Consider the following 26901-nt stretch of genomic DNA (forward strand, 5'->3'; position numbering starts at 1 on the left):
CAGAGGCGGAGGAGCTGTCTAAGTTGTAATATGCCTTCTGAGCTTCACCACAGAGAAAAAGGACTACTATGCTGGCCTACGGGTTGCGATCTCTCTAGTGCCTTTCTGCTGTCTTCTCAAATGCTCACAGGTATGCTTCCACATCATCAGGAATCATTTTCTGCGGGATGTGGCTGGGTTGTACCTGTAATGGTGCTGCAGATCCGGCTTCAGAAGAGGAGGCTATAATTGTCTCTCCCATCTGACAGCATAGTCACCTGATCCTGCAGATATCAGGTTTGGGCAGAGGCTGACTCCTGGAGCATGGAATAGCTGTGCCTGTAACATGTCTTGAGCCTGCTGCTGTAGCTCATTAGCCTCCTTCTGGACAGCCACAGACACAGTGAGGGCTCAGACGGCTTCCTGTAACAGACTCAATCTGTTTGTCATAGTGACTACGGTTTAAAGGCAGCCACACATTAGGCACCAAATGTAACAGTGGGTTTTCTGGGCTGCCTTTTCATGGGCTGGAGGATTGATACCTCCTGAGGAGGAAGTGAGAGGATGCATAGTCACTCAATGTAGAATTCTTCACTCTCAGGAGCTAGGATGAGTGGCAGCATTCTAGACAATTATAGAATTTTCTCTAAGGAAGTTTTAGAGATATAGATTTTGTCTCATAGCTTTACAGCCAGCTTTACAGATGGCTTGGTTCTTGGATGAACACAGAGGAATCGCGTGAGACTGTCTCAGGCCGAAGTTAGGGAGAGAGAACAATTTAGAGGGCTCCCTTGGTGGTGTTAGTGGTGAACAAGGGGAAATCCCTTTCCACTATGTGACACTATTTAATGATCAGTGAGCAGCTGGTTTCACTAGGAATCTTCAGTTTGCTCCTTTGTCCCACCATCTTAGGGAAGGAGAACACGCAAACGTACTAGGAAAAATCAGTTCATGACTGAAACAAAGACCGTTACTACCAGACTTTGTCCCTTGGAAGACATAACCAATGAAATAAACATTTCTACAGTATATTAGAAACAACGATGAAGCACCATACAGAGAGGAGGGGGTGCAACTAGCGGACTGGCGCTTAAACAACAATCTGTCTCTGAATGTAGATAAGACAAAAGAGATAATTGACTTCAGGAAGGCCTGTGCTGATCACTCCCCACTCCACATCAATGGCTCCCCTGTGGAGACAGCTAAATGTACTAAGTTTCTTGGTGTGCATATCACAGATGACCTCACTTGGACCATCAATACCACCCCCCTAGCTAAAAAAGTACAACAACGTCTCCACTTCCTGCAGCAACTGAGAAGGGCAAATCTTCCCTCCCCCATACTATCCACATTCTATAGAGGTACCATCGAAAGCATCTTGACAAACTGTTTGGTTTGGCAATTGTAAGGTCTCAGACCGCAAGTCCCTGCAACGAATTGTCAATACAGCAGGAAACACCATTGCAGCCTCCCTTCCATCCATTTAGGACATACAGTATACCACAAAAACTGCACACACAAAGCCTCCAGTGGAGAGGATTGTGGACACCCCTCCTGCAACCTTTTTGCTCTCCTACCATCTGGTAAAAGGTATCGCAGTATATGGGCCAGCTCCATAACAGCTTTTTACCACAGGCTGTCAGGCTCCTCAACACCCTGGTACCTACTGCAACTACTCCAATTCTGGAAACTGCAGTCAGGCAAACTGTCTGATGTATGCTTTGCACAATTCTTTGCACAATCCTGTAAACTGCAGTATGCACATTGCACTTTATGTACCCTGTACCCTGTCATAACTATGTCTACATTGTCTATAGCATTGTCTTGTCAGGGTATTCGCACTGTAGACCTGGAGAATTATATCTCGCTCCTCTGTATACTTGTATATGGCTGGAATGACAAATAAACTTTTACTTGAACTTGAACACAAATCTTAGATCATAATACTGTATGTTTTTTTATTGAAGAATTAAAGACTGTCCCATGATGATACACAGCCATATTAGAACTTTTGTCTGCAGTGCTATAGGCATACCCATAACATTAGCTCCAACCTAATTACTTTATTTTAACTTATATAGAATGGTTCATCAATGCTGTAGAAATCAAATCATTAGTTTCTGGCAAGGTTCAGCAGACAAACCAGGAACTAAGAATGTGTATCATCAACAAAGCATTCTTTTCCCAAGCACTAGTGCAGGTTTTCTGACTGCATACAGAATTGATCAATTGAAAACAAGACCTTCAGAGAACATTATGTGGTTTGTAATGAAATTGAAATGGTGAACACTGAACATGCATCAAGCTTTATTTGGTCTAAATTACTCATTACACTGTTACTATAAATGTTAGCTGTGCCACTCCTTCTGACCAATATACAGTATATGGCTTTAAACTCTCATATCACTTGTTATATTGTCAGGTCTTCAGAGGACTTGAACAGCAGCAAAATAAGTCCAAAATGATTTGAATGTGATACAAAACTGGGCTGCAATTTGGCAAAATAATTTTAACTCTTTCTCCTTAATCAGATAAATACCATGGTTTTCTTAAATACATAACAATCAGCTTAAAAAAATATTATATAAAAAGTATATCATAAAAGCAAATTATTGTATGTATTCTAATAGCAGTATAGAGGCCCGCTTAATCATAAAAGGGAAACAAATAATCAGGAGAAAATCACCACACCTCACTCAAAAAGTTAATTAAATAGTTAATTTAATAATAGTTCTTAGCTCCTAATTACATTTTTAATTATATCCTTAATTCTCAAGTTGCCAGTGAGATTGCTTAATGCTTCTGTTCTCTGTGTACTTAATGAACATACCACCAGGATACTTACAATGTTGCTTGGTTTCCAAACTCCTGTTATTTCATTAGCATAGTACAGTACCTGTGCTGGCATGTGGTAGGTTTATTTTTCATTGCATTAACTGGTGGTATGTACATGATTGTTACTTACCTAATGTAAACTGAATACAGTATACAGTAGTTATTATTAATCCCTGTGGATAAGGGATCTGCTAAGCAAGTGAATAACGATACATTAATAACAAAAAAGAGAATATGAAGTTAATGGCTGAATCCCTTTGTTATTGCACATCTTCATTTGTGAAACAGAAGTGGTGATAATATTATTGGAATTTATTCTTTGGTAAGCACAATGCAAGCATAAGTGTTGTTATGTTATGTTAAATGAACATGATGCAGATTATTATAAACTGCACCCTGAGCAGAAAAAAACAAAGGTAGTGTAAATATATTACTTTGACATAATAATTTAATGAATGAATGTGGATATATGCATATTTGTTACAAACAGCCTGTGTTAAGTGATTCTTCAAATATCTATTATTTCTGTCCAAACATTTTTTAAAACCAAGGTGCATGCTATTTTTCTATTCAATTTGCTACAAGAAACAACATAGACCGGATGTGCAGAATGTCCTCATTTCATTCATTAACTTTTCTTATGTTCTTAAGGCGTCACTTTTCGATGACTAAATCAGCAGTTACTTCTTAACAATCTTTCAGTCATAATTTTGTACTCTTAAAAAAGAGAAAACATTAAATAATTGTTGATTTTGCATGTATTCTTAGCCCATTAAAAGGAAAAGAGGACTTTACTCTGTTTTGTAACTCTGTAAGGAAGACATGTTGCAATTAACACACTTTCAGTATTACAACAGTTCCTTAAAAGTCTTCAGTCAGTATACATTTTTTCAAAATTAGGAGTTTTGCATTAAAGCTTTGAAATTGAAGATTTAGAAAGATTTCCTTGACCTCACACATGTAATTGTAAAAAATGATGCAAATTTTGTAGATGTATCTGATTATTTTAAGAAATTAACTTCATCTTGTCCTTAAGATTCCAATGTTTTCTGGTTTCTAATACTGTTTCGGAATACTGAGAGTTGGACCTTGGACTTATTCTGGTTCATAAACTTAGTAGTGTTTTCTGGTTTCTAATGCAGATTCAGAATACTGAGAGTTTGACCTTGGGACTTATTTTGGTTCATAATTTTAGTACTAAGTTCTAATTGGCTCATTGAATAAACTTTTTGTTACTAATAAGTCTGATAAAAATGAAACCATTATCAATCAAAGGAATATTTAGAAGCTAATTCCACTGTGGAAACAGAAAAAGAAGCAAAGGGTTTGGTAAGAAGAACAAAAGAAGGAGCATGCAGAAATGGACATGACTGGTGTCCAAACCAATAGAAATGTATTAAAAGATTATAATGTATCTATTCCAAACCTTGAAATATTTGTACTATTTATCACACAAGGCTAGTTTGTTTTAGTTTAGCTAGCAATTAATACCTGATACTATATATGATACAGTATTTCGCCCAGGTAACTGAACAAAACCAACCAAGAAGTAAAACTAAAAATCTGAACAGCATTTCAGGATTTCAGAATTATTTTAAACATAATTACTGTAGTCATTTAAACACTCCACACAATTAACACTTGCTAAAAGCGATCTTTTGGCATCAATATCTTTTACTAAAGTTTTCCATCCAATACATACATTCCAAAGTATTTACACCAGTATAGCTCTACACTTAAATAAAATGGTATAAAACATCATATACAGTCTTTTATACTAGTTGCAGAAATAAAATCTATCTATAGCTTGCCTGGTATCATCTAAAAACACATTTAGGTCGCTCTAAGAACATATGAAGTTTACAGTGACAAAAAATGTTTAGAAAAAGTCATTTTAAAATTCATGATGTTACTGTAGATCTATATTTGAATTGTACATCATACAGTCCTGCAAATAAATTAAAGTGTTCACAGTTTAATATACATATATACTAAAATACAAATACAAATATACTAAAATAGGTTGCTTGGCCTCATTTAAGGACCCATTTAACCACGTGTACCTACAGCATGGTTATTCTCTAGATCTTTACTGGATTGTTACCCGTCACATACAGAATTTAAGATGAGGAATCAATTTTGGAGTTTGAGCTTTTCTCATTTACCACCACTACTGTAATGGTACGAGTTACAACAACCTCCTCAGATAAAGGAGGTGTGGTGGCTCTGTGGCTGGAAGGTTGCCGGTTCATATCCCGTGGCCGGCAGAGGAATCCTACTCCATTGGGCCCCTGATCAAGGCCCTTAACCCCTACTGCTCCAGGGGTGCTATATAAATGGCTAACCCCAAGCTTCTCTCCCTGTCTGTGTGTCTCATGGAAAGCACATTGGGATATGTGGAAAGACAAATTCCTAATACAAGAAATTGTATATGGCCAATAAAGTGACCTTCTCTCTTATTAAAGTACTGGGTAAAAAGTAGGTTGGGCTGTAATGTTGCAAAAGTAGCCTTCATTATTTAAAATCTAGACTTATACACTTATTACATGATTTCCCTTCCTAGTGCTACAACAGTCACCATGTACTGTATTTAAAACTCTACAATTGTACCATTGCTTACACTTATATATGTGATTTGGGCTGCCAGCTAACCAAAGCCATTATAACATGTCAGTATGATATAGTATTAGGTCAAATTTAATTTCAAACAAAGCTATTATTAATATGTATTTGCACTATATACCCATTTTTCCTTTCCATAATTTTCTATACTATAAAACACATTTCAAGACATCATGTAACAACATGATACTTTGTTTTTTTAGAAATGCACACATCTCTCCTTATTAATAATAGCCTTATTAGCAATAGTATGATAACTCTATTATTAAAGAGAGTGAAATGTGAAGACAATGTGTGTGAATGGGTATGAAATCACTAAACAAAACAACACACACAGTACAATTTTGTGTTCTGGTGAATTTAAAAAAAAATGTACAAAACATGATGAATACACAAAAGGAACACATTTACTGTACTGGTCTTAAATCGATATGAAACAAAGCCACAGCTCAGTACAATATGTCAATGTTGCACATACAGTATATGGGGTATTCAGGGTCTATCTATCAGCCATTGCAACACTCCAACACCACAGTCGAAAGGAAATGGCTGTAAGCAAAGAGACCTAGTGCAACATGTAACAGCATAATTACATTCAGTGAGACCATCATTAGTATGACACACCTTACGTGTGACCCACACTAGATGAGAGTTGTGAATAAAATACTTACAATAAATGAAACACTGTCACGGCCTCAATTTTCTGAAATAAGCTACTGTAAATTTATTCCATCCAATGTTTTTTTTTTATTATTTGGGGTCATTCATGAACTTCTCATATTTACTCTCCGTGCTACATTTGGGCTCCTGCCTGATTTTTAAATTTTGAGCCATGTACCGTTTTTAAGCTGTAGTTAGAGGTTCATGAATGTCTTACAGAAAAAAAAAACAAGAATTACTGCAACTTAACTTTCCTCTATGAATACAAATATTTAATGTCAGTTGCCTGTTGAATGATTTCTGCCGAGGAAAAATAATGCTAAAATGATCAAATAAAAATAACTGACAAGCTAAATCAGATGCACTCATGATTATTGCAGTTTAATTTTAATTTCTGTGTCATAGTGTAAAACTCCTATCACCTCTTCTCTTTAAAATATAAACAAGTCAGTTTTATAATACAGAAAGTACTGTAATTGTGTCTCAAAAGTGAAATGACTTTCCTGGTAATTCAAGATGCACTTAAAAACACATAAACAGTTTTAGTCAAAAGGAAAAAGAAATACAGATTAAAACTTGGTAAAATAATCTACATGTATAGAGGTTTTGTTAACTAACAAAATTAAAGATCATAGGTACAGTATGTTGTCAGGCAAATGCATTAAATTCAGTTGGATGATTTTTTTCAATATTTTGCAAATACATACACTTCAATTTCTATACATTCACAATGACTGGCCATGATAAAGTACAGTGACATGGTTTAAGATTACTTTTGGCACTTAAAACAATTTTTGGTGAGTGCAAATTATGAATATCATTCGTTAAAACAGCAAAGACCAAGGTCTTAAAGATTACAGTCATTCATATTTATTGAACTGTAAAAAGTTTGTTTTGAAATTGTCAGCTGTAGCTACAGTATACCATATTCTTAATCCTTTTCAAAAGGACAAAGTCAAAAGTCCATTGACTATTTTGTGGTTTTGTTCTTTTTTGACTCAACTCAAATGTGTAAAAAACACAAATATAAACTAAAATATTTTTTTGTTGTAATCCTGCAGTTAATTTGTTTGCTTGTAAACACAATCCTTGATTACAAGGCAGTATAGTCTTAGATTACTAGCATTTGTGCAGAATAAGAACAGCACAACATAAAGACTGTAAGCTCTTCACGAAAACTGGTCATTCAGTTCAGCTTTATGTAAAGCATACAAAACAGACTGGAATGAGCAGGTTGACATTTAACGGGAATTACAATACAATTCTGGTCCTGGGTGGTCAGAGTGTCTTCAAGTTTTCAGTCCAACACAGGTATTATGAAGTTATATCAACATATTATTGACTTAATTGTACCAATTTAATGTTTTCTAAAGCACAAATTATTTAAAAAGACCTAAAAACACTCAGAGACATTGAACTCTTCAGGAACAGGATTTGACAACTCTGACTTTAAGACAGGCACATGATTCAACATCCAAAAATGGAGAAGACACAAAGACAATAGCATTTGTAAATCAGGTCACGTACAGTATATCCTGTAAAATGTAGTCCAGTTGTTCATATAGCTATTTATTAGTTATTTATACCAAAGGCAAACACATATTGTTGAAAAATTAGAGATTGAATTTGGTGTGTTTGTTTTTATGGGGCAGCGGTCTTGCATATCAATGGAAATCTAAAGCTCTAAATCTTACTTCAGTTCCCATTCAGTGCGCAAAAAAGAATGTCATATAGTCACTTCCACAGCCCTGCTTATTCTTTGGTGCGTATAGCATTCGTGTTTTCCAAGTGAGTTATAAGGTCCTCATACATTTACAATATACTGTACAGTGGTTTGGTTCAGCAAGACAGTCACGTTAACTAAGATTCTTTATGCATACTGCATTCTCTTATGGACACTCCACCTTCAGTCAATTTAGTGTTCCTGATGTTTCCTGGAAGGAGCAGGTCATTCACTTTTTGCATTTCATTCCATTTCTCAATTCTTTGCCTACGTTTCTCTGGGCTAAGCTTGTCAAATTTTGCAGCTTTTATAATGTCTGGTGGGAAAACACTGTTTTGAATACTTCGATATAGAATCCTGTGAAAAAAGGGAAAAAAGAAATATAGTGAAGCAACTACTCTGAATGTCCTACCACTCATTTTTCTGTGGAGGAACATTTGTAAATTTCAGTTTTTATGGAAGAAAACATTAATGATTTTCAATGATTAATGACAATACAGGATGATCTTCACTCTTGTGCCAAGTCTTCATGAACTAAGAAAATAAACAGCTTCTTAAAATAAAGCTTAAAAAATATCCTAAATTATTTCTGCCAGTTCCTAAAAATGAAAATATTTATCAAATTGAAATGAGAAGTACTCCTAAACCAACATATAATTAAAATAAATTACTTGAGAGCTTTCCAGTAAAATTTTGAAAGCTAATAGCATTTAGTGACAGATATTTTGATGAAAAAATATATAGATTGATGTTATATGAAATAATGAACAAATGGATAATAATATTTAGGACTTATAATTGTCATAAATTTCAATATTATAATAGAAATATATACAGTATAACTTATTTATGATTGTGAAAAACCTTTTAGCAGTTTCTTTTAATTCCCTTAAACTATGAAACAAATATATTTGTGGATAATCTTGCAAACTAAACTAATGTTACAAATAGAAAATCTAAAACAAATCCTTCATCCAAAACTGAGGATTAAATTAACTTTATTTAAAAAAAAGTGTTTACATACTTTTTTTTTCTTTGAGTTGATCAGCAGAGAAAAGTGTCTAAAACAATAAGATCCCCAAATAAGGGTAGCAGAGACACAGCACCAATTCATCTATCAAGCAGGGTAACAGTTTAGATAGGATAGTCTAATTCCATCAATTTAGTATTCTAATCAGAAAGCACCAAAGTATAGTGATAGAGATCATAATTGTACTTAGGCAGGAAGACCCTTATGAAGGAAGTAGCTGGTGTCTTCAGTTACCTTGGAAGGAGTGCCATGACAGTGGTCAGGACACAGACACAGTAGAAGATGGGATCTGAGATGTGCTGTTCCATGATCCCCAGTGGGTTTGCTGGAGAGTTGCAGGTCACACAAGTGGCACTAAAGCTCAGTGCAAACACAAAGTAAAACAGTGCACTCCCAACAAACACAATTATGTGTATCCATGTCTGAAAGAGAAAAAGGTCAGAGCATTTAAAACAGAGACAATATTTTAGCTACATTTTGCAAAATATAAACAGGCCAAAAACATGCCTCCCATATAAGAGACCCATCAACAAAGGCCTCTGACGGAAATCGATATTATGTAAAAAACTATAATAAGCATGGGTGGAGACATTCTTAGCTTTTTAAGTAGGATGTTTGTTTGTATCTGAGGATGTACTAGATGACACAGGGATCAATACCAGGATTTCTTTCGGTTTTGGAGGAAAGAAAGACCTTTGAATCAGTAGCAGTATGTACATTAGTCTCACACAAAATGTTAAAAATAAAACAGTTCAGATCCAAATCGGTGATCTCTATGCTGTGTGGCTAGCTGAGACAGATGTGCCAATACAGTAATCCAAATATTGCTTTAAATGTTACTTTGACACTTACCAAAGTTGTGCTCTCTATGACAAGGTGCAGGAGAATAATTAGGAGGGCAGCTGTGTTTATTGGTACTCCAAAGGAGAAGACACTTATATCAGAATCAGCATATGCCTGCAAAGCAATTTTAGCTTTAAATAGCAAAATACTGTTAATCCTATAAACCGTCTAAAACAAAACTTAAAATAATTCTTCAATATTTTCAATATGTTGGGCAGGCACCCAAGCAAGAACTAATGCATTCTGGATGCAAAGCTTTCAGGATGCAATTAGCCCTTCGCATTTACAGTTATGCAATTCTATGGAAATACGTTTTGTGGGCAAAGCAAATTTAGTTTCCAATGATCAATAATCAGAGACTTCTGAAGAAAGAACTTCAGAAATGTACCTAAAATAACATCTGTCATGGCATGCCATCTAGATAATCTGGGTGTTGGATTCTGTGTTAACAAGCCTTCATGATCCATGATTACTGTACGGAGATCTGTTGAAACTGTGTATGACCTAGTCTGTGTACTAAATAACATACCTATCAAAAAAGCAATTGTGCTGAAAAAGAAAATCATTAGGTTATAAATGGCCAAAATGCACATTCTGTCAAAACTATTATGATGGCCAAAAGTTTCTTCATTTAAAAAAAAGCTCTAGTTTACAGGAAAGAGGAGCTTTAAAAGTAACAAGTTCTAAAAAGCAACAAACAGTTTCTGTTAATTTTCTTCAGAAACAGGTAACAAATTAAGCTGTGTACTCACCAAATATGGAATGAAAAAACAAACAAGGCTTTGATAAAGTGCATCCAACATGGTAAACCAGAAAGTGGAGGGTAGGTAGGCCTGTAAGGAGGGTACAAAAAAGAGTCAGACATCTACAGTGTCTAAAACCATCTTGCAACAAGGTCTTATAACTAATGATAATTTGATTTAAAACCATTATATCCCTTACTAACGTTAGAATAATCTTTATGACTGTTTATTAAAAAAAATGTTTTACAGACTGACACCATAAATCTGGATTTGCTGCTTGTACTTGTTCAGCATGTATACTATATGGCTTTCTCAAGGAAACAAGAGATAAGATCGCCAAAAAATAAGGATTAACCAAAGTCTATTTTGCATCTTAAGGTTTTAATAAAAAGGAAACTGAAAATAGTCCTACAACTGAAAATTCAAAAAGTATGTGGTATAGCAATAAGCCAATACATGATGGACATGCACTACAATTTGTAGTACAAAGGGTTGTGGCAACAGCATAGAGGATTATAATATGTGAATCGCTGAGATTCACTATATCTGCTTTCACAATAAAGACCACTTCACCATTCATCCTGGCCATAAACTGTTCACCTCCCTGTTCTCCAGCAAGTGGTACCACACTATTAAAGCACAGACTACTATACTCAAGAACAGCTTCTATCCCACTGCAGTATGCATCCTCAACAGCTAACTGCAGGGCCTCAGATTCAATACACATCTGTACTATGCATGTTTTGCATGGTCTACCATGTTCTTTTCTTATTACTACATATTCACTGTCCACAACATATTTATTGTTCCTGTTGTTATTATTGTTTGTAACGTACTGTCAACATTGTGTGGTGTTGGCTGCTGTACTGTGTCCCGAGAGATCAGCGCGATTAAGAATTCCAATGTTTGTGTACATCTGGCAATAAACTACTCTACTACTCTACTAAGGTATTCTATAGGACTCTGTGAAGATCTTAGAGAACACTTTCCATTCATATGTTTGATTACCTCTGAGTTTTGGCCACTTTTGTAAAGTTCAGGTATGTCTCTAAGGATCTCTTCAGAGACATCTTTGTCCAAGATGCCATAAATAAGCGGGGGAGCCGAAGTGAAAAGCAGGTTAAAGAAAATGAGTATCCAATAGTCTGTCATTGTACTGCCTGAAAATCCACAGTAGAACTGGTACCAGAACAGGAGGCTCACATAAGCCTAGGAAAACAGCAAAGCATTCAGTATTAAATTCAGCATTGCAAAATTATCATCATGTCCTACAAAATCTTACTTTCAGGGTCACACATACTATTAACTGTATGCATTTGAATGTGCAAGGCGTGATACATTCTGGATGGGACGCCAGTCTATTGGCCAGGGCCAATTTTTGTTATATTGAGCTCTTATAACTAATTTCTCATGAACAGAGTACTAAGTATTTTTAAATAAAAACTATATTCAGTTATATGGGCCAATTTAATTTTTGTGCCAATCAAAAAAATTGACAGCATTGAACCCCTTTATGTTAAAAAAAAATGGGATAACTGGGAGGATGTCTCTTGGTCAAGTGTTTGATGTCAGGTACTTTGTTAATTTAGAACCTACTACACAAATGAGCTACTTTTTTTTTGCACAGAAGATACCAATACTTTTCCAAAACTGATAGAAACATTCAAGTGTAGAGAGAGAAACCGAGTTTCTCTGAAGAACACTCCTAATCTGTGAAGCATGGTGGAGGTAATGCCATGGTATGAGCATGTATGGCCTCCTCTGGAACTTCATCATGTGGCATGACAATGGATTAAAACTTACAACCAATGCAACCAAGGAGTTCTTTAGATGAAAAAAGCAGAAAATCTTAGACTACCTGTGTCAGTCTCAAGATATAAACTCTAAATGCATTTTACATGCTAAATAGACATCAGAACAGCCCCAATACTTAGAGTCCTCCAAAAGTATTCATGCTCTTGATCAAATGATAAAAAATGAAATAACAATATCCATTTCAAGAATGGATCATGTTTTGTGTTTCAAAAATTTCAAAAATGTAATCTTAAAAGCAGTGCACAGAGTAAAAGTCTAAAAAATACAAGTGCCGCATTAACACCCCTATAGTTAGTATTTTATAAAACCTTTGCTGGCGAGCATTACACTGACTAGACACCTCCTGTGCTTGTACTGTGAGGGGGAATTATGAACATCCCGCTGTAGGCTGAATTCTCCTTCATGCCTTTTACCTTCATTAATGATCTACCAACTTGAGTTATCACCGATTTCAATGTTGTCAGCATATATTAGATCTCCAGCTATTACTTTTGGCTTAATAGTTGCATCCCTAAACCTCTGGTTTAGTAGCCCGTGCTGGCAAAATACATTTGTATCCTATGCCTAGTGGGGTGGCCACTATACCAGTGGCCTTAAATTTCTTAAAATGGACACTACAGTAGAAAATGATTGTGTCAATTCTTTTTTAGCCATCTCACAAGTTGTGGAGTTCAATGACCATTTGTCAGAAGTCTACAAAAAGCTCTCTGACTTTATCCTGGATTATGCATGCAACTACTGAATGTTTTCCATGTATTACCTCCTTTTATACTCCAGAGAAAAAGGAAACCTTCTGAGACCTCAATATAATTCTAGAGACTTCCACTGCTCTTCCAAAGAGCAAAATGTTTGTAGATTTAATTTTGTTGAAATGTATTTAAAGTAATATTTTAAGTTAATAAACATGTTCCTGGAATTTAACAATTTATGATAAAAACAATTTACAAAAGTACCATGATTACAGTATAAATCTATTAGATTTGTTTTAAGTGAGACACATTATGCAATTATTAACTCTTTATTCTATATGATGCTTTTTGTTCCCATTTCATCAAGGGTATGAATATGGTCACTTGAAATCAATATGTTAAATACAAAGCATGAATTCTTCTAGATCAAATTCTGTGAACTAGTGTTATAGATCTCTAGTATTCATGGAAATATCCAAAGGAAATATTATATTGTTTGTATTGTTGATAGTAATATTCTGGTCTTAAATTTAAATTGTTTGACTGTAAAACAAAAATAACAGTTCTGAATTTGCTGTCCCAATACTTTTTGAGTGCACTGTAGCTGAAATAAATTCTACCTAGAGCTAAATAGTAGATAGGTCAACATTTCAACTAGAAACTTTACTTGGCTAAAAGTTCAGTTCATAAGTTGATACTTACAACATTTTTATAGAAGAAATAAAGAATCATGTTTGCTAATCTTATATAACACCAGTGTCCATGGACAAGCAATAACTTGTTTAAATGTTTGAACCTTGAAATTGCAAAGTCACTGGACATCACAGCCTGCAAGAAATAAAATATGACGTTACTCTTATGATAAGGTTGAGATGAGCTAGCTTTAGGAAGGAGTGACAGGAATAATTCATGGTCTCATATTATCTTGCAAAAATTAATACATTTAAAAATGAATAGTATATACTATTAATATATGAAAACCTGGTCTTCCAGAAAAATCAAATGTTTAATGAAATAATGCAAACAAGAGACAAGATAAAATAATCACTTCAGGTGAATACCTGCATGCCTTCCTGTCCTGAAATTCCAATTCCTACATCTGCAACCTGGATCATACTGACATCATTAGCACCATCACCTACAAAGAATGGACAAATCTTAAATTGGAAATCCACTGCAAAGAAATATTAAAACTAATAATAGCAAACTGCAGTTCTCAATCTATTATGCCACTGGATAATAATTGTATGCTCCAAAAAAACTTCATAACACCACATTGTCAAGCTCAAATGAATACACTCAGCATAGGCTCCTGAGCCACAAACAATCCGTTCATCTAGAGTAAGAAAGAGGAAAAGCACTTGTGCTGATGCATTCTTATGTGCTTATGAACACATTTAAACCAGCATTAGGCTGAAAACAACACAAAGCAAAAGCAATCTCATAAATAAAAAGATGCTAATATGATCTTGGGTCCCCAGTCTTTGACTTTTAAGTACTTTATAGGTACCTTTAGGTAGAGGCTAGGTGTAAATGAAAATTTATAAATAATAAATCTGATTGATGAATACATAAAATACTGTCACTTAATTTTGACAATGTAGTGTATGTTAACTTTTAAGCATGTTTAAAGAGGCCTGTTGTGATCTTAATGAACTCACTGACACAATGGCATCATCTATTCACTTTTGTGAGAGCGTATGCATTCCTTGCAAATCAAACACTATACAACACAAAGAAGCCCTGTTTCTAACCCTGTGGAAAAAGAAAAACAAGGCTTTCAAAGACTTCAAAACTAGCAGATATAAACTCCAACCTGCAATAAAGAGGAACGAAGCTGAATATAATATCAGCTAGAAAATAAACTAATCACCAATGACAAGCAAGACGAATTCTACTGCAATTTCAATGCACAAAACACCATGGAGTGGACTGCACCTAGACAGCAAATGGGGTCCCTCCTAGTGCTCTTTATTATTCAGGAGCATGACATAAGATAATGTTTCTGCTTACAGAACCACAGGAAAGCATATGTTTGTGCACAGCGAATTCTTATTCTATCAGGTCTCACTGTTATTTATTTACTGGTGTGTATTTAGGATGGTACTGTATGTGAATCTGTTGGGTGGATGCTGTCTATTATTGGCCTTATGTTGTATATTTGTATTGCATGTCCTCATTTTAATTGTATAAGCTCACCAAACCAAACTCCATGCAATTGGTTGTTATGGCAACAAAGTATTGAATGTGAAACATCCATGGGATATTGATTGTGAACATGTGCACTAGTCAAACCCACCTATTATTTTTCACACCTATTGAGTCCTGAAATGCCCTTAGATTAAAATTAAGAGGTGAAATTTGAAAGGCCCACAGCAGTCACAGTTGCATGGAAAGCACAGAAATACTCTAAACATCACCCAACATTGGTGATATTAAGTCAGTTCTGCATAAGCGCTTAGCAATATTTTTGACTACAGACATAACCCACACTTGAACCTGAACTTCAAATGAGTTACTGGATCAGTCACAACTTTCTACTTTGAATAAACCTTAATTTAAAATGGAAGTATATGATGGTTTTAGACATCTTTAGTTATAAGTTTAAAATAAGTGGAAAATGCAAACCTTAGTAGAATTTCTAGTTCTTGCTCTCAAGTCATTAAAAACTTAGAAAAAAGTCTAATTTGAAATAAATGTAACTGGTCGGCTTGATAATGTGTGTTCTACTGGCTAGTCCAAACCTTGTCAGGATTTTCCTAGATGCGTACCCTATACCTAAGGGAACAGAACCTACCTATAGCCAACACCATTACTTTCAGTTTGTCCCGTACAAGTTTCACCACTTGGCTTTTTTGCAGTGGTGTAGATCTACAACAGATGACAGCTCGGCAGTGCTTGGTGATTTCCAGGAATGACTCTTCCAGACTTTTATGCAGAGCAAAATCCAGGGTTCTGCCATCAATGACTAGTGTGAAGGTGGTGCCTACTGCTTTTTCCCCTGGCTCACTCTCCCGGACTGTTTCAAGTAGTCGATGAAACAAGGCCTCACATGCCTCCTGGCAGAAGAAATGAAAAAAATCTGTGAGCTGTATTTTAGGAACAGATTAGATATAGGTTAACTCATTGGAAGAAGCCCTTAAACTGTTCTTTTTTTTCCATCAGTTGGAAATGATTTGTCCTGTGTATATATCAAAGAATTCTATAATGCAATGGAAACAGTTATTTCAAACAGTGCTTCAAAAGGACAAATGATACTCTAAAACTAAACTGATATTTGGAAAAGTCTGCATAAATAACAATAATACACCAATGTGTAGTAAGTGAAATAATGTATCTGTACGATTTTAACGGGTAATTGGACCCGTTCGGTCTGGTGTTCCTCAGAGCTCGATACTGAGCCCCCTAATGTGCAATGATTTTATTTTCTTTTTTTTGTTTGCATTCTATTTAAATGTAGAGTTCTGGGTCTCAATAAAAAATTTCCATCAGGTGACAATAAAATCTTATCTTATCTAATATTCAGCATTTACATGTTCCCACTTGGTCAGCTATTAAGATCACATGGTCCAAAATATAATTTCTACACTGATGATAATCAAATCTACATCCATACTAAACCTGACACTAAAGTCTCTGCACTGTCTTATTGCATCTCTGACATAAAAACATGGCAGACTCAAAATTTCATTCATTTAAATTGTGAAATGAATGAAGTCATGCTTCTCGGTACCTCAAATCGACTGTAAACCTATTTGTGGATAGCACTGTACTTGAATTTCAATCTAACTTGAAGAACGTGGGGGTGATATTTGATCTAGGTTTGACATTTGACCCACATGTACATCCTATTGCAAAAACATCATTCTATCACATCAGAAATATTGCCAGACTATGTTCTATGTTGTTGCTAACAGTTGCTGAAAAGCTGGTCAACACTTTCATCTTCTCTCAAATTGATAACTGTAACAATCTGTGTGCTCGCGTATCTAAGTCCACACTGAACAAACTTAAGTACTTCCAGAATTTGGCAGCCAGAATCTTAACCAGGTCTTGTGCAAGTGATCACATTACTCCTCTCCTGGAGCCCTTACACTGGCTTCCTATGAGGTTTTGTGTCGACTTTGAAATAATTATTTTCACCTATAAGACTCTACATGACTTTTCCATGGCTTGGCACCTCGGTACCTATTTGACTACTTTCCACCACAGAACCTTTGCTCGTCTAATTCTGGTCTTCTGTTTGTGCCCTAAGGCCATCTACATACTGTGGGTGACATGGCCTTCTCTTGCTGTGGCCCAAAGCTTTGCAATTCTATCCCTAAGGATATCAGAGAGTTACCTTCCCTGAGAACTATCAAATCAAGACTCAAAACCTTCTTATTCAGAAAGGCTTTTTTTTTAACTGGTTTTGTATCTCCCTTTTGCTTTTCTACTGTATTCCAAGCCCTTACTGTAATTTCATTGGCCAGCCCACATATCTCTATACAGAGGCATATTTAAAAGTTGAGACAAAATGAATCTAAATAAAAATGTTCACTGCCATGCACATATGTGACATATCTGCCTGGAGAAGCATACTATTTATATTACATGGTAAGCATGAAACTGTCAAGGATTGTTTATTCATCTGTTAACAAACTTCTTATCATTCCTGAGATTAACAAATGGATTACAAAATAAATATCTGTTTTAAGTATCCTCTCAATGTAGTAATGTCAAATTGTAACCATGACATTTTTAAAAGTGACAGAATACTGTATATCTAGCCACTAAACCTCTGCTAAAAGGTGGTTTTCCCTGTATCTGTTACAACATGAAAAAAGGAAATGGTACTGAACCTTGAAGAAATATACTAACCTTGCTATTGCAATTTGCAGTTAAAACTTGATCAGTAGGGCTCAGCAGTTTACAAGAACAAGCAATGTTGACTGCAGTCTCTTGTTTGTCTCCTGTTAAGACCCAAATTTTCATGCCTGCTTTCTGCAAAGCTTCAATTGTTTCTGGAACATCCTCTTGAAGTCGGTCCACAATACCGGTGGCCCCTTGGCAGAGAGAAAAATACAGGTTAAACAGTTACATAGCTATAGCTTTTAGTCAAAAGGGAATTCAAAATTTACATCAGAAATTTACAAAACTGTAAAATTAAAAAAAAATGTACATGAAAGAATAAAAGTAGTCCTAAAGACAAAGAATTATTATAAAATACTAATTGTAACCATTCTGTTGAATGGCTATGTTAATGGCTGTATTTTTTATCAAAGACAATTTGGAAAGTTCAATACACAAATAGAAAAAATGATGTTTTCTGCTTGTTCATTTTTAGGAAGTACAAAAAAACATGAAATAGGAAAGCAAAATAAAATATTACTTGTACTATATTGAATTTATTAATTACCTATTACTGTATGTACTCAGTTGTGATAGATGTAATAAAGCTATACTGTAATGCTGCATGGTTTATAGAGCCATAACCAGACAACTGAAGTGTTTTGCCTTGTGTAAAATACAGATAGTTTACAAGAGGATGCATTCCTGACAAATTCAGTGTTAACTTTTTATTAATGATTTTTTTACGTTAATCTACAATGTGAAGGGAAGAATGTTTTTAGTGGTGGGACACATATTTTATGCATCATCACGCATATTAGTTTACTTCTAGCTGACAGAATGTTTATGCTTTTGAAACCTGATTACATGATGAAAACTGTCAAAGGGCTCATTTTGTAAATGACTATGAAGTAATGTTTTATTTTTAGGTTTTTCTGAATTTCATATTTATAAACATATAGTACTAAGAGAAAGTTTGTAAACCTGTAAAATAATTAAGGAAATATACATTTTTTACCATGATAACATTGTTTAGTCCCAACCAGGTTTTTAAAAATAATTTGGGTTTGGATTAGCTCTGTGAAGTTTCCTCTGCCAAACAGAAAAACTAAATTGCAGACTGTTATCCTCGTATCCAATAATTCAGTGCTTGAACTGTCTGAATGTGCTTGATGGTGTTATTATTGGTCAAGTTCACTTACATGGTCACGTATTTATCTGACAAAGGATGTCTTGGAAATGAAAGTAGCTGGGAAGCTACTTTCACCAGCAAAAACTGGCACAAAGGCAGTGGGTTCAACATTTGTGCTGTTTGTAGGGGGGCCAACTTCACTGAGCTATTTAGATTAACCAATTCAATTATTTTTTTAGACACAATGATGTATGAAGTAGAAAAGAAATTAATTTGATTCAGTGTAAGTTAAATAAGTGAACCCTTAGTTAGCTAAATTAAGTGAGTACTTAGAAGCAGATGGTTAATTATTTGGGTGGGTCTAAGATGAGTAACAAGTAAATTAAAACTGAGTTTGGGCAGTCCTATCAGAAAAAATGTCAGTTTGGTGTTCACTACACAGTTTAGTGGAAACATTTTATGTCATGTTAAAAGGGATTTTAGACAACCTCATAAAAAGAGTATATGATGCTCATTAATTTGAAGAAGGTTATAAAAATCATTTCTAAACACCTGGGGGTCCATCCATCTACTGCAAGATTGTTTATTAATGGAACAAATTCAATGATGGTTGTTCTGTCAAGTTCTGCCCAAGAGCAACCTGGAAAGTCAACTAGCAAATCACAGAAAACCCCTGTGTAATATCTAAGAGTCTGCAGGGCTCTCTCAGAAATCAAAATTTAAACTCTTTGGTCACAAACATATTGCTTGTCAAAAACAAAACACTGCCTTCCAAGGAAGACCCTTGTGCAGACTATCAAGCATTGTGATGGGAGTATGGTTTGGGACTTCTTTCCTGCCTCAGGACCTGGATAGTTTGCCATCATTGATGAAACCAAGCATTTGAAATTGCATCAGCAAATTTTGGGGGAGAATGATGAGCCCACCATTTGTCAACAGGAGCTAAGCCAATAGTTGGTCAGCAAGATAATTACCTTAAACATAAGAGCAGATCTACCAAATAATGACTGAAGAAGATGAAATCTTACATTTTTGAATTAGCAAGGACAAAGTTTAGAATTAAACCCCAAATATTATGCCAAGAAACGAGCCAGCTGCTCATGCAAGGAAATACTCAAATATCATGACTTAAAGCATCGACACATAAAAGGCAATATGAGATACTGATGAACAGTTATAGGAAATGTCTAGTTGAAGTCATTGTTCAAGGAGGTGCCACCAGATATTGCATCTAAGGGATCACATACTAGTTCACACAAGGAAATGTACTGTTTAATCATTATGTCAATTAAATCTGAATATATCTTATATATTTGTCATATGTGTTTAATCAGGTTTTGTTTATCTTTTAATATGACTATCAGGAAGATCTAATTACATTTTAGGTCTACAATTGAAGATAGTACAGACCAATACAGGGAGTTAACAGAGTTTTTCTTGGTACTATAAAGTATATGCTAAGACATATATACTCTGAAATTACTGTATGAGACAAAGGGAAATTAACAATGGCTGGAACAACACATACAAAAATTTAAACACCTGTCCATGTGTCACTCAAGCGAATCAGTTAATCTGGGTGCATAGCTGGGTACATACAGAGTATATTGTCTCGAACACTCTTAAAAAAAGTTGCCTGTTGCCGATTGTAGCAAAGTGTGATAAATTAAGAAACAATACATATTTTGTATTGTGAGGTAGCGAGACCTACCTGCACACTCTCAAACATTTCGGCAAGCAAAAAAAAAAGTCTCAAGGGGATAAACAAGAGGGTTACTTGTGGGAAAAGTACATAGTGCATCCCCGTTTCATTTTATCTTATGCCAGTGGCAACAACTTACCAAGCAGCATTAAATTTGTTTCAAGTTTAAATGCAGACTGCATCAAGAGCTCCTCTCGGTTTTCTATACTGGTTTCTGCCAAGTAATGATGCTTCAACCACTCCTCATAGTCAGCTTCACGAAGGACCTATTGAATAATGATGTTTTTTTAATAAACGCTTTTAGTCATTTAATTTCCACTATTCTTGTCCCACTTAAGAAAACTAAAATTAAATTAATAAACACATTTATACCCGTTTCTTTTCCATGTGATCCTTTTGGTTTTGTTTTTCGATAAAATATGAATATATTTCCCCAATCATTTCACCCACCCCCCTTCCTCCTCACTGATACTCCCCCACCACGTTTCTTCATAAAGACTCCTCAAAATAACATTTCACAATGTTCCAATATCAAAATTGTATTTAAAACAATACAATATACCAACAATTCAGGTTCTCATAAGAGTGGCCATTTTCATTTATTATACAGCATAACCTTAACATCTTCAACTTTCATAATGCTACAAAGAACATGAACACAATTTATAGATAAAAAAACTTAAAATACTAAAAAACAATATTCACCAAATGTACTATTACGTACCTTTTTAGCTATACATAAAGTGCGCAGTCCGTCTTTAGCATAGTCATCTAAATGTTTTTGTGTGAGCTCTTTAATTTTTCTCTGCTCTTTTCCTGACAGAACATCATCTGAAATTAAAATTAATACACGTTAAAAAGATAGTACAGGCATTTTATTTAAATTCATGAGAAACACATCTACAGTATTAGAAAAAGTAAAACATGACACTGTTTCACTACTAATTACTCAAGCCACACAACACAGTGAAATCAGTAAAATGCACTCTCAGGCTGATAGCATATAATCGCATGATTACAAGAGGTAACCAAAAAAAACTGAAATATTATTTATCTATATTATTCTAAAGCAAGCCAAATCACCCTGTAAACAAAGTGTAAGTATGGCTGAAAACATTTTGAGCTTATTATAGAAGGGGAAAAACTAGATAGCATTACTATTGGATGCACTTATAACTCATGTTGAACATAAACAGTAAATCACATTGTTCATGATTGCTTTGGTCCCTACATCTTTGTCTTTTGCACATAAATCAAAATTAATCACAAACATTTATGCCTATAGAGGGCTGTAGTTAATGGAAAATCGTATCCCAGTTCAGGTCAGTGGCACATGGACTAGAAAACTGGAAACGGTCACATCATCAGTGCCAGTCACAATAAATGTTTGTTGCCTATTCTCTGTGAAAAGCAGACATCCTCTTTTGGATTCATTCTGTACCAGGGATGGTGTCCAATCATGTCTACACATTGTGTTAGTGTAAGCTGTCTTATGCCTAGAAGGGTGACACCTTCTACATTTTGCCAGAGGTATGTATATAAATAATAAACAGCAGTTTTCTTAGGCAATAGTCTCTTTGTGTCTAGTGTATGACATAGTATAACATATCAGTATATACCCCTTCAATCCGTAACACTTCAAATATGTCTCATTCCAATACCTCCATTATGAGAAAATATTTACCTTTAAGGGAGCTGCCAAGAAGATCCATTATAACTGAATCAGCCCCTTTGGTGTAGACCACAACTTGATTAGTGATGGGGTGTCGGATCACAACCGACATTCGTTTCCTAACAGAATCGAATGGCAGAATGTGCAGAAGATGAAAGTTCAAGTTTCCAACACCAGGTAACTCTACAGTGAGTTGGTCAGAGGCCCTGGCGCGTAAAGTGCATTTGTAAGCTCTTGCAGCATGTACTAATGCTGCTTCATCAGGGCTTTCTGCCTCATAATTCAGCTCATCAATACCAGGCTGCATAGCCACAGGATCAGACAGGATGCTGCCAGCAGCTTCTTCGACCTGTGGCTGATTTGTGAAATCACTCAGAAACTGGCTGCCATCAGACTGGTCTTCCACAGCTGATCCTGCGACATTCTGCTGTTCTTCTTTGAGCACGCTTGGCGACGATGGCTTTACTTTACTGAAATATCTGAGCTTCCTTGTGAAACTGCTAGGACTATCTGTGGGAGAACCCTTGCCACTAGAGGGTGAAAATGAGCTGAACCGAGAAACAGAGAACCTCTGAAACAGCTGTTTGATCTCCTCCAGAGATTTTAGGGGACTTCTGGAAACATCAGGGATCTGGGTCTGAAAAAAACAACATTCACATATGATTTAAAAAGTGACCTGTAGGACTGTTAAATCAGTTTTACAACATTTCTGATAGCCTGCACTTCTGTCAGATATTATCTGATATGTATAATCTCAACATGTGTGAAAGTGCAGTCACAGAGTAACATATTATGGTATGCATTATGGTGTACTTTGCTGTCTGAAGAAGGAAAAAAAAACTAAGAAAGTTACTTATATTAGGATTACGTAGAATCCAATGTAAAGTGAATTTATCACTGCTTGATGAGTTAGAAGAGCAAACTTAAGATGAAGCCGAACATGTGCTTGTGCAAAGTTCATCTTATATAAATAGCAAAACAAATATCTCTGATTTATTTGTTCTAAATTTGATTATGCACTGTGTCGCAATGATTCAAAAGTATTTCTAATTTAAATGTGACTGATTACTGCATTTGAGTTTCTTCAAACATTTCCTAAAGATTTTTTAAACCTCAAATTATATTGTTACAGCTATAGGGGACTAGGAGGAGTATCTAAGAGTTTAGATAACATTTGTAACACAAGGCAGTATACACATTGCCAGGGGATTTTTGCTGAGATGTAGGAAGCCCCCTGCTCAAATGGATTGGAAAGTTTACTTTTGCTTACCTAGTTAATTAAATTGTGGGTAAATGATTGATAATGAGCAGTCCAGAAACACACCACATAATATCACATTAAAACTAAAGAGAAGAGGGGAGAAGACACAGAGAGAGAAGAGAGGAATGGAAGAAGGTCAGACCACAACAGAGGAGTCAGGAGAAGTTGGAACTCGAAGCTTGCTCCAGACAAGAGCCCCCACTCCATGATCATCCAAACAAAACCTGATTGGAGCTAAGTAACTGCACCTTTCTAGAGAGAACTTGATATTCTATGTTTTTAGGGACTTGAGTTTCCCGATAAAAAATAATTTGGTTTGGAAAGATGTTTTTTCCTGCTTGTGGGTGCATTTTTAGAACAGAGAGATAGGCTCCGATTTATTTTGTGGCATCCAGGTTTGCAGAGAAGTAACTGCAAGTTGTATCACATTTATTAAGAAGACAGTCTATCTCTTATTTTGGCATCTGTAAATAAGCCATTATTTAAGAGTACAATACTTAGTTGCAGTCTGGGGTTTTCTCAATGATTAGGATGTTAGGCCTCTGAAATGCTTTTCTGTACGTACTGTAAATATAGTAACTTGTTTGTTGTATTTTTTGTTGTGTGTGGTACAGTGTTTGTCTTATCATTGTTAATAAACATTTGTTTAGCCAAGTGTGCCTTGATTATTATTCTTTTCACCAAAGCTGTGCCAGAGAACCAAAAATTCATATGCCTCTAATTATACCAACCGCTCAGGTATATTCTGGAGAAATCGCTTACAATATGGGGGTTAGGAATATTTATTTTACTTATTGAATAATCCACTCAATTCCTGAAATTCACTGTTTTCAAAACCCCCCATTTGTAGCAATATTAATAGCAAAAAGGTTACAATTGATACAGCTGTGCTATTTATATAAAGTTGGAAACAAGATTATAAAAACATTAACTATTATTTCACTTCAGTTCAAGAATATTGTGTTGAACAGTAACAGAAAATTTATGTTAAAATAATTTTTTGTTTATAATTTTATTTTATTTTTCTGGGTGTCTGTTATTTCTGACTGTTTTGTTGCAGTAAAGTTGCTTTTATTCAGTTTCAAAAGTATATGGTCAGACAATATTTCCCCAGATTAATTTAGAACTGACCTGACCAGGCTTTCAGGTGCAAAACAATTGGACTGCAAGGGGTAAAACTTACTTATTGCTAATTGTTTTCCATTTATAACTATTATAAATAAGGAACAAGTAATAGGTTTATTCCATGCTGAAAAGAGAAGAAACAAAAAAACAACGTTTCGGCCCATGGAGCCTTCTTCAGGGGATGCTGACAAATGCTGACGCAGCTACCCATCTGAACTACTATTATAAATATACACACTGCATACAAAACTGACTTTTGCTTACCTAATTTTGGTCTGGATTCCATCCTGCACATTCTAGAGAAACTGCTGTGCTACCTGCCACTAATTCTGTACTTGTTGCTTCTAACTCCATCCATCCATTTTCAGTAATTTGCCTATCACTGTAAAGTTCTCAGCAAGCTGATGCCTGTTTCTGAACTATAGGGTACAAAGCCAGACACAATACAAGACAATACTATCACTGGACAGAACACTAATCCATCATAATATTCCTTCTCTGTACTGTCTTAATTTGGCTTGACCATCAGCTGGTCGTGACACTGTTGATCCCACTATTCATGTACCTTTTTTCTCTGAACTGTTTTTCAGACACTTTTTTAAGTATCCGTATCCGTGGACAAAGGTCAGACTATAAGCATTTCAGTTACATGATAATAATAATATATCTATGAAGAATGTATTGCTGCAGTAAGTAAGGGCAGATAAGTTTCATCTAGGATTAGCTTGTTTGGGGTTCCCATTTTGATTGCCTTATTTTGAAGGTTTTGAGTAATGGATATTGTTTTCCTGTATTTAAATTACTGTCAATGAGGTCACACATTTTAATAGGACAAAAGATAAATTTGATCTAAAGGAGATCTCATTGTAGAGATGCAAGAAGGCATAGTGCAACTCAGCAAATGATTGAAACAAGTTTTAATTTGTGATGAAAAAGGCTATTTTTGAAGAACACCAAAGAAGACCCACATAATCTGTATGAACCATAGAGTTTTTTAGTCTGAGTACATCTTTGGTCATCTCTGTTATTAACATGAATGGGTGATTAGAAGTCACCATTACATATGCATTATAACTACATAAGATACTTCCACACATGTACCTTGCTTCCTCTCTTCTTCCTTCACCTTTCTTCCTTATTTCTTTTTCAGTATTTAGGCTAGATTCATTCTTATGGAGGCTATCTTACTGACCTCAATAAGCATGATGTGGTTACTGTTTAATATTTATGTTTTAATACGGCTGATATAATAATTTAACAGTGATTTTGTTTAACATGAGTAAATTATTAGGTCTTCTTTTGATCATCTCTGTCTTCCTCCATGTTCACTTGACTCATGGTTCAATGACAGCTATGTAAATAAAGCAAAATAATACCAACTTTTTTTTCCCAACCTTTAGTGTAAGGCAATCAATATGGGAAACTCAGCTTCCACCCATCACAAAAATCCAATGAAAAATATTTAGCAAGAAATCCCTTTATTTATATCAAATTGTATATTTTGCAGAAAGGAAATTTAAAAAATCTAGACAGCATGAATTTATAATAATTAAGTTATAAGAATGAATACAATTTTACTTCATTAATTTGACTAAACTGCTTGGTCAATTCCTGATTCGTAGCTCCCTATTCGTAACAATATTATATTGATCTGTTAGTTAAAAGACATTAGTATTGGCATACCTTAACTGAACTCAGTTAATTAACCTGAAATCTAGAAATATTATTTAACCAACACTTAAAATGTACAGGTTTATAAACTATACTCATTTAACTAAGTGTATTAATGCATAACGTAACACAAGGTGTTTGTGATTGTATGCTGTCAACAAAAGAGGAGAACACTGATGAATACTTGGTGCACTCAATTAAGTCTTGAGCTTCAACCCAAAAATTAATGTGGGTACCTACCACATGTCTTGGCTGGTTTGGTGATGATACAACAACAGTATTACAAATGGCAAGGGCGAGAAAGAAGTCTACAATGTAAGTCATTTCCAGCGATCCATCTCCAGATGCATCCTCCAACATTACAGAGGGAGAGACAATCTGGTTGAACTTCTTAAGGAGCTGAGCATCAGGCACCACATCTCTTTCCTTGTAGGAAACAATAAAACAAGCTTCAATGACTGCAATGTGGGTGGTACAGTGGTTAGCATTACTACCTCACAGCACTGGGGCGCTGGGTTCAATTTCTGGGATGCTATCTGTGTGGACTTTCTATGTTCGCCCTGTTTTTG

At 35.2% G+C, this 26901-nt stretch overlaps 1 protein-coding gene across 3 annotated transcripts in view; it reads right to left on the reverse strand.

The window, feature by feature from the left end:
* Positions 1 to 5825: 5825 nt before the first annotated feature.
* The window catches only part of atp10d (ATPase phospholipid transporting 10D), a 60759-nt gene continuing 39683 nt past the window's right edge, over positions 5826 to 26901 (reverse strand). For all 3 annotated transcript variants that reach the window (XM_088915695.1, XM_088915703.1, XM_088915699.1), the window contains 13 exons: positions 26573 to 26758; positions 22288 to 22912; positions 21328 to 21434; positions 20743 to 20869; positions 17800 to 17984; positions 15737 to 15998; positions 14001 to 14077; positions 13642 to 13767; positions 11444 to 11644; positions 10445 to 10525; positions 9702 to 9806; positions 9084 to 9271; positions 5826 to 8176 (listed from right to left, as the gene is read on the reverse strand). In XM_088915695.1, the coding sequence (XP_088771821.1) occupies positions 7957 to 8176; positions 9084 to 9271; positions 9702 to 9806; positions 10445 to 10525; positions 11444 to 11644; positions 13642 to 13767; positions 14001 to 14077; positions 15737 to 15998; positions 17800 to 17984; positions 20743 to 20869; positions 21328 to 21434; positions 22288 to 22912; positions 26573 to 26758 (2490 nt within the window). In that variant the 3' untranslated portion in view covers positions 5826 to 7956. The remainder of the gene's footprint in view (positions 8177 to 9083; positions 9272 to 9701; positions 9807 to 10444; positions 10526 to 11443; positions 11645 to 13641; positions 13768 to 14000; positions 14078 to 15736; positions 15999 to 17799; positions 17985 to 20742; positions 20870 to 21327; positions 21435 to 22287; positions 22913 to 26572; positions 26759 to 26901) is intronic.

The sequence above is a fragment of the Atractosteus spatula genome, chromosome 1 (assembly GCF_055471065.1).
Source record: "Atractosteus spatula isolate fAtrSpa1 chromosome 1, fAtrSpa1.hap1, whole genome shotgun sequence".
Taxonomy (NCBI): Eukaryota; Metazoa; Chordata; class Actinopteri; order Semionotiformes; family Lepisosteidae; genus Atractosteus; species Atractosteus spatula.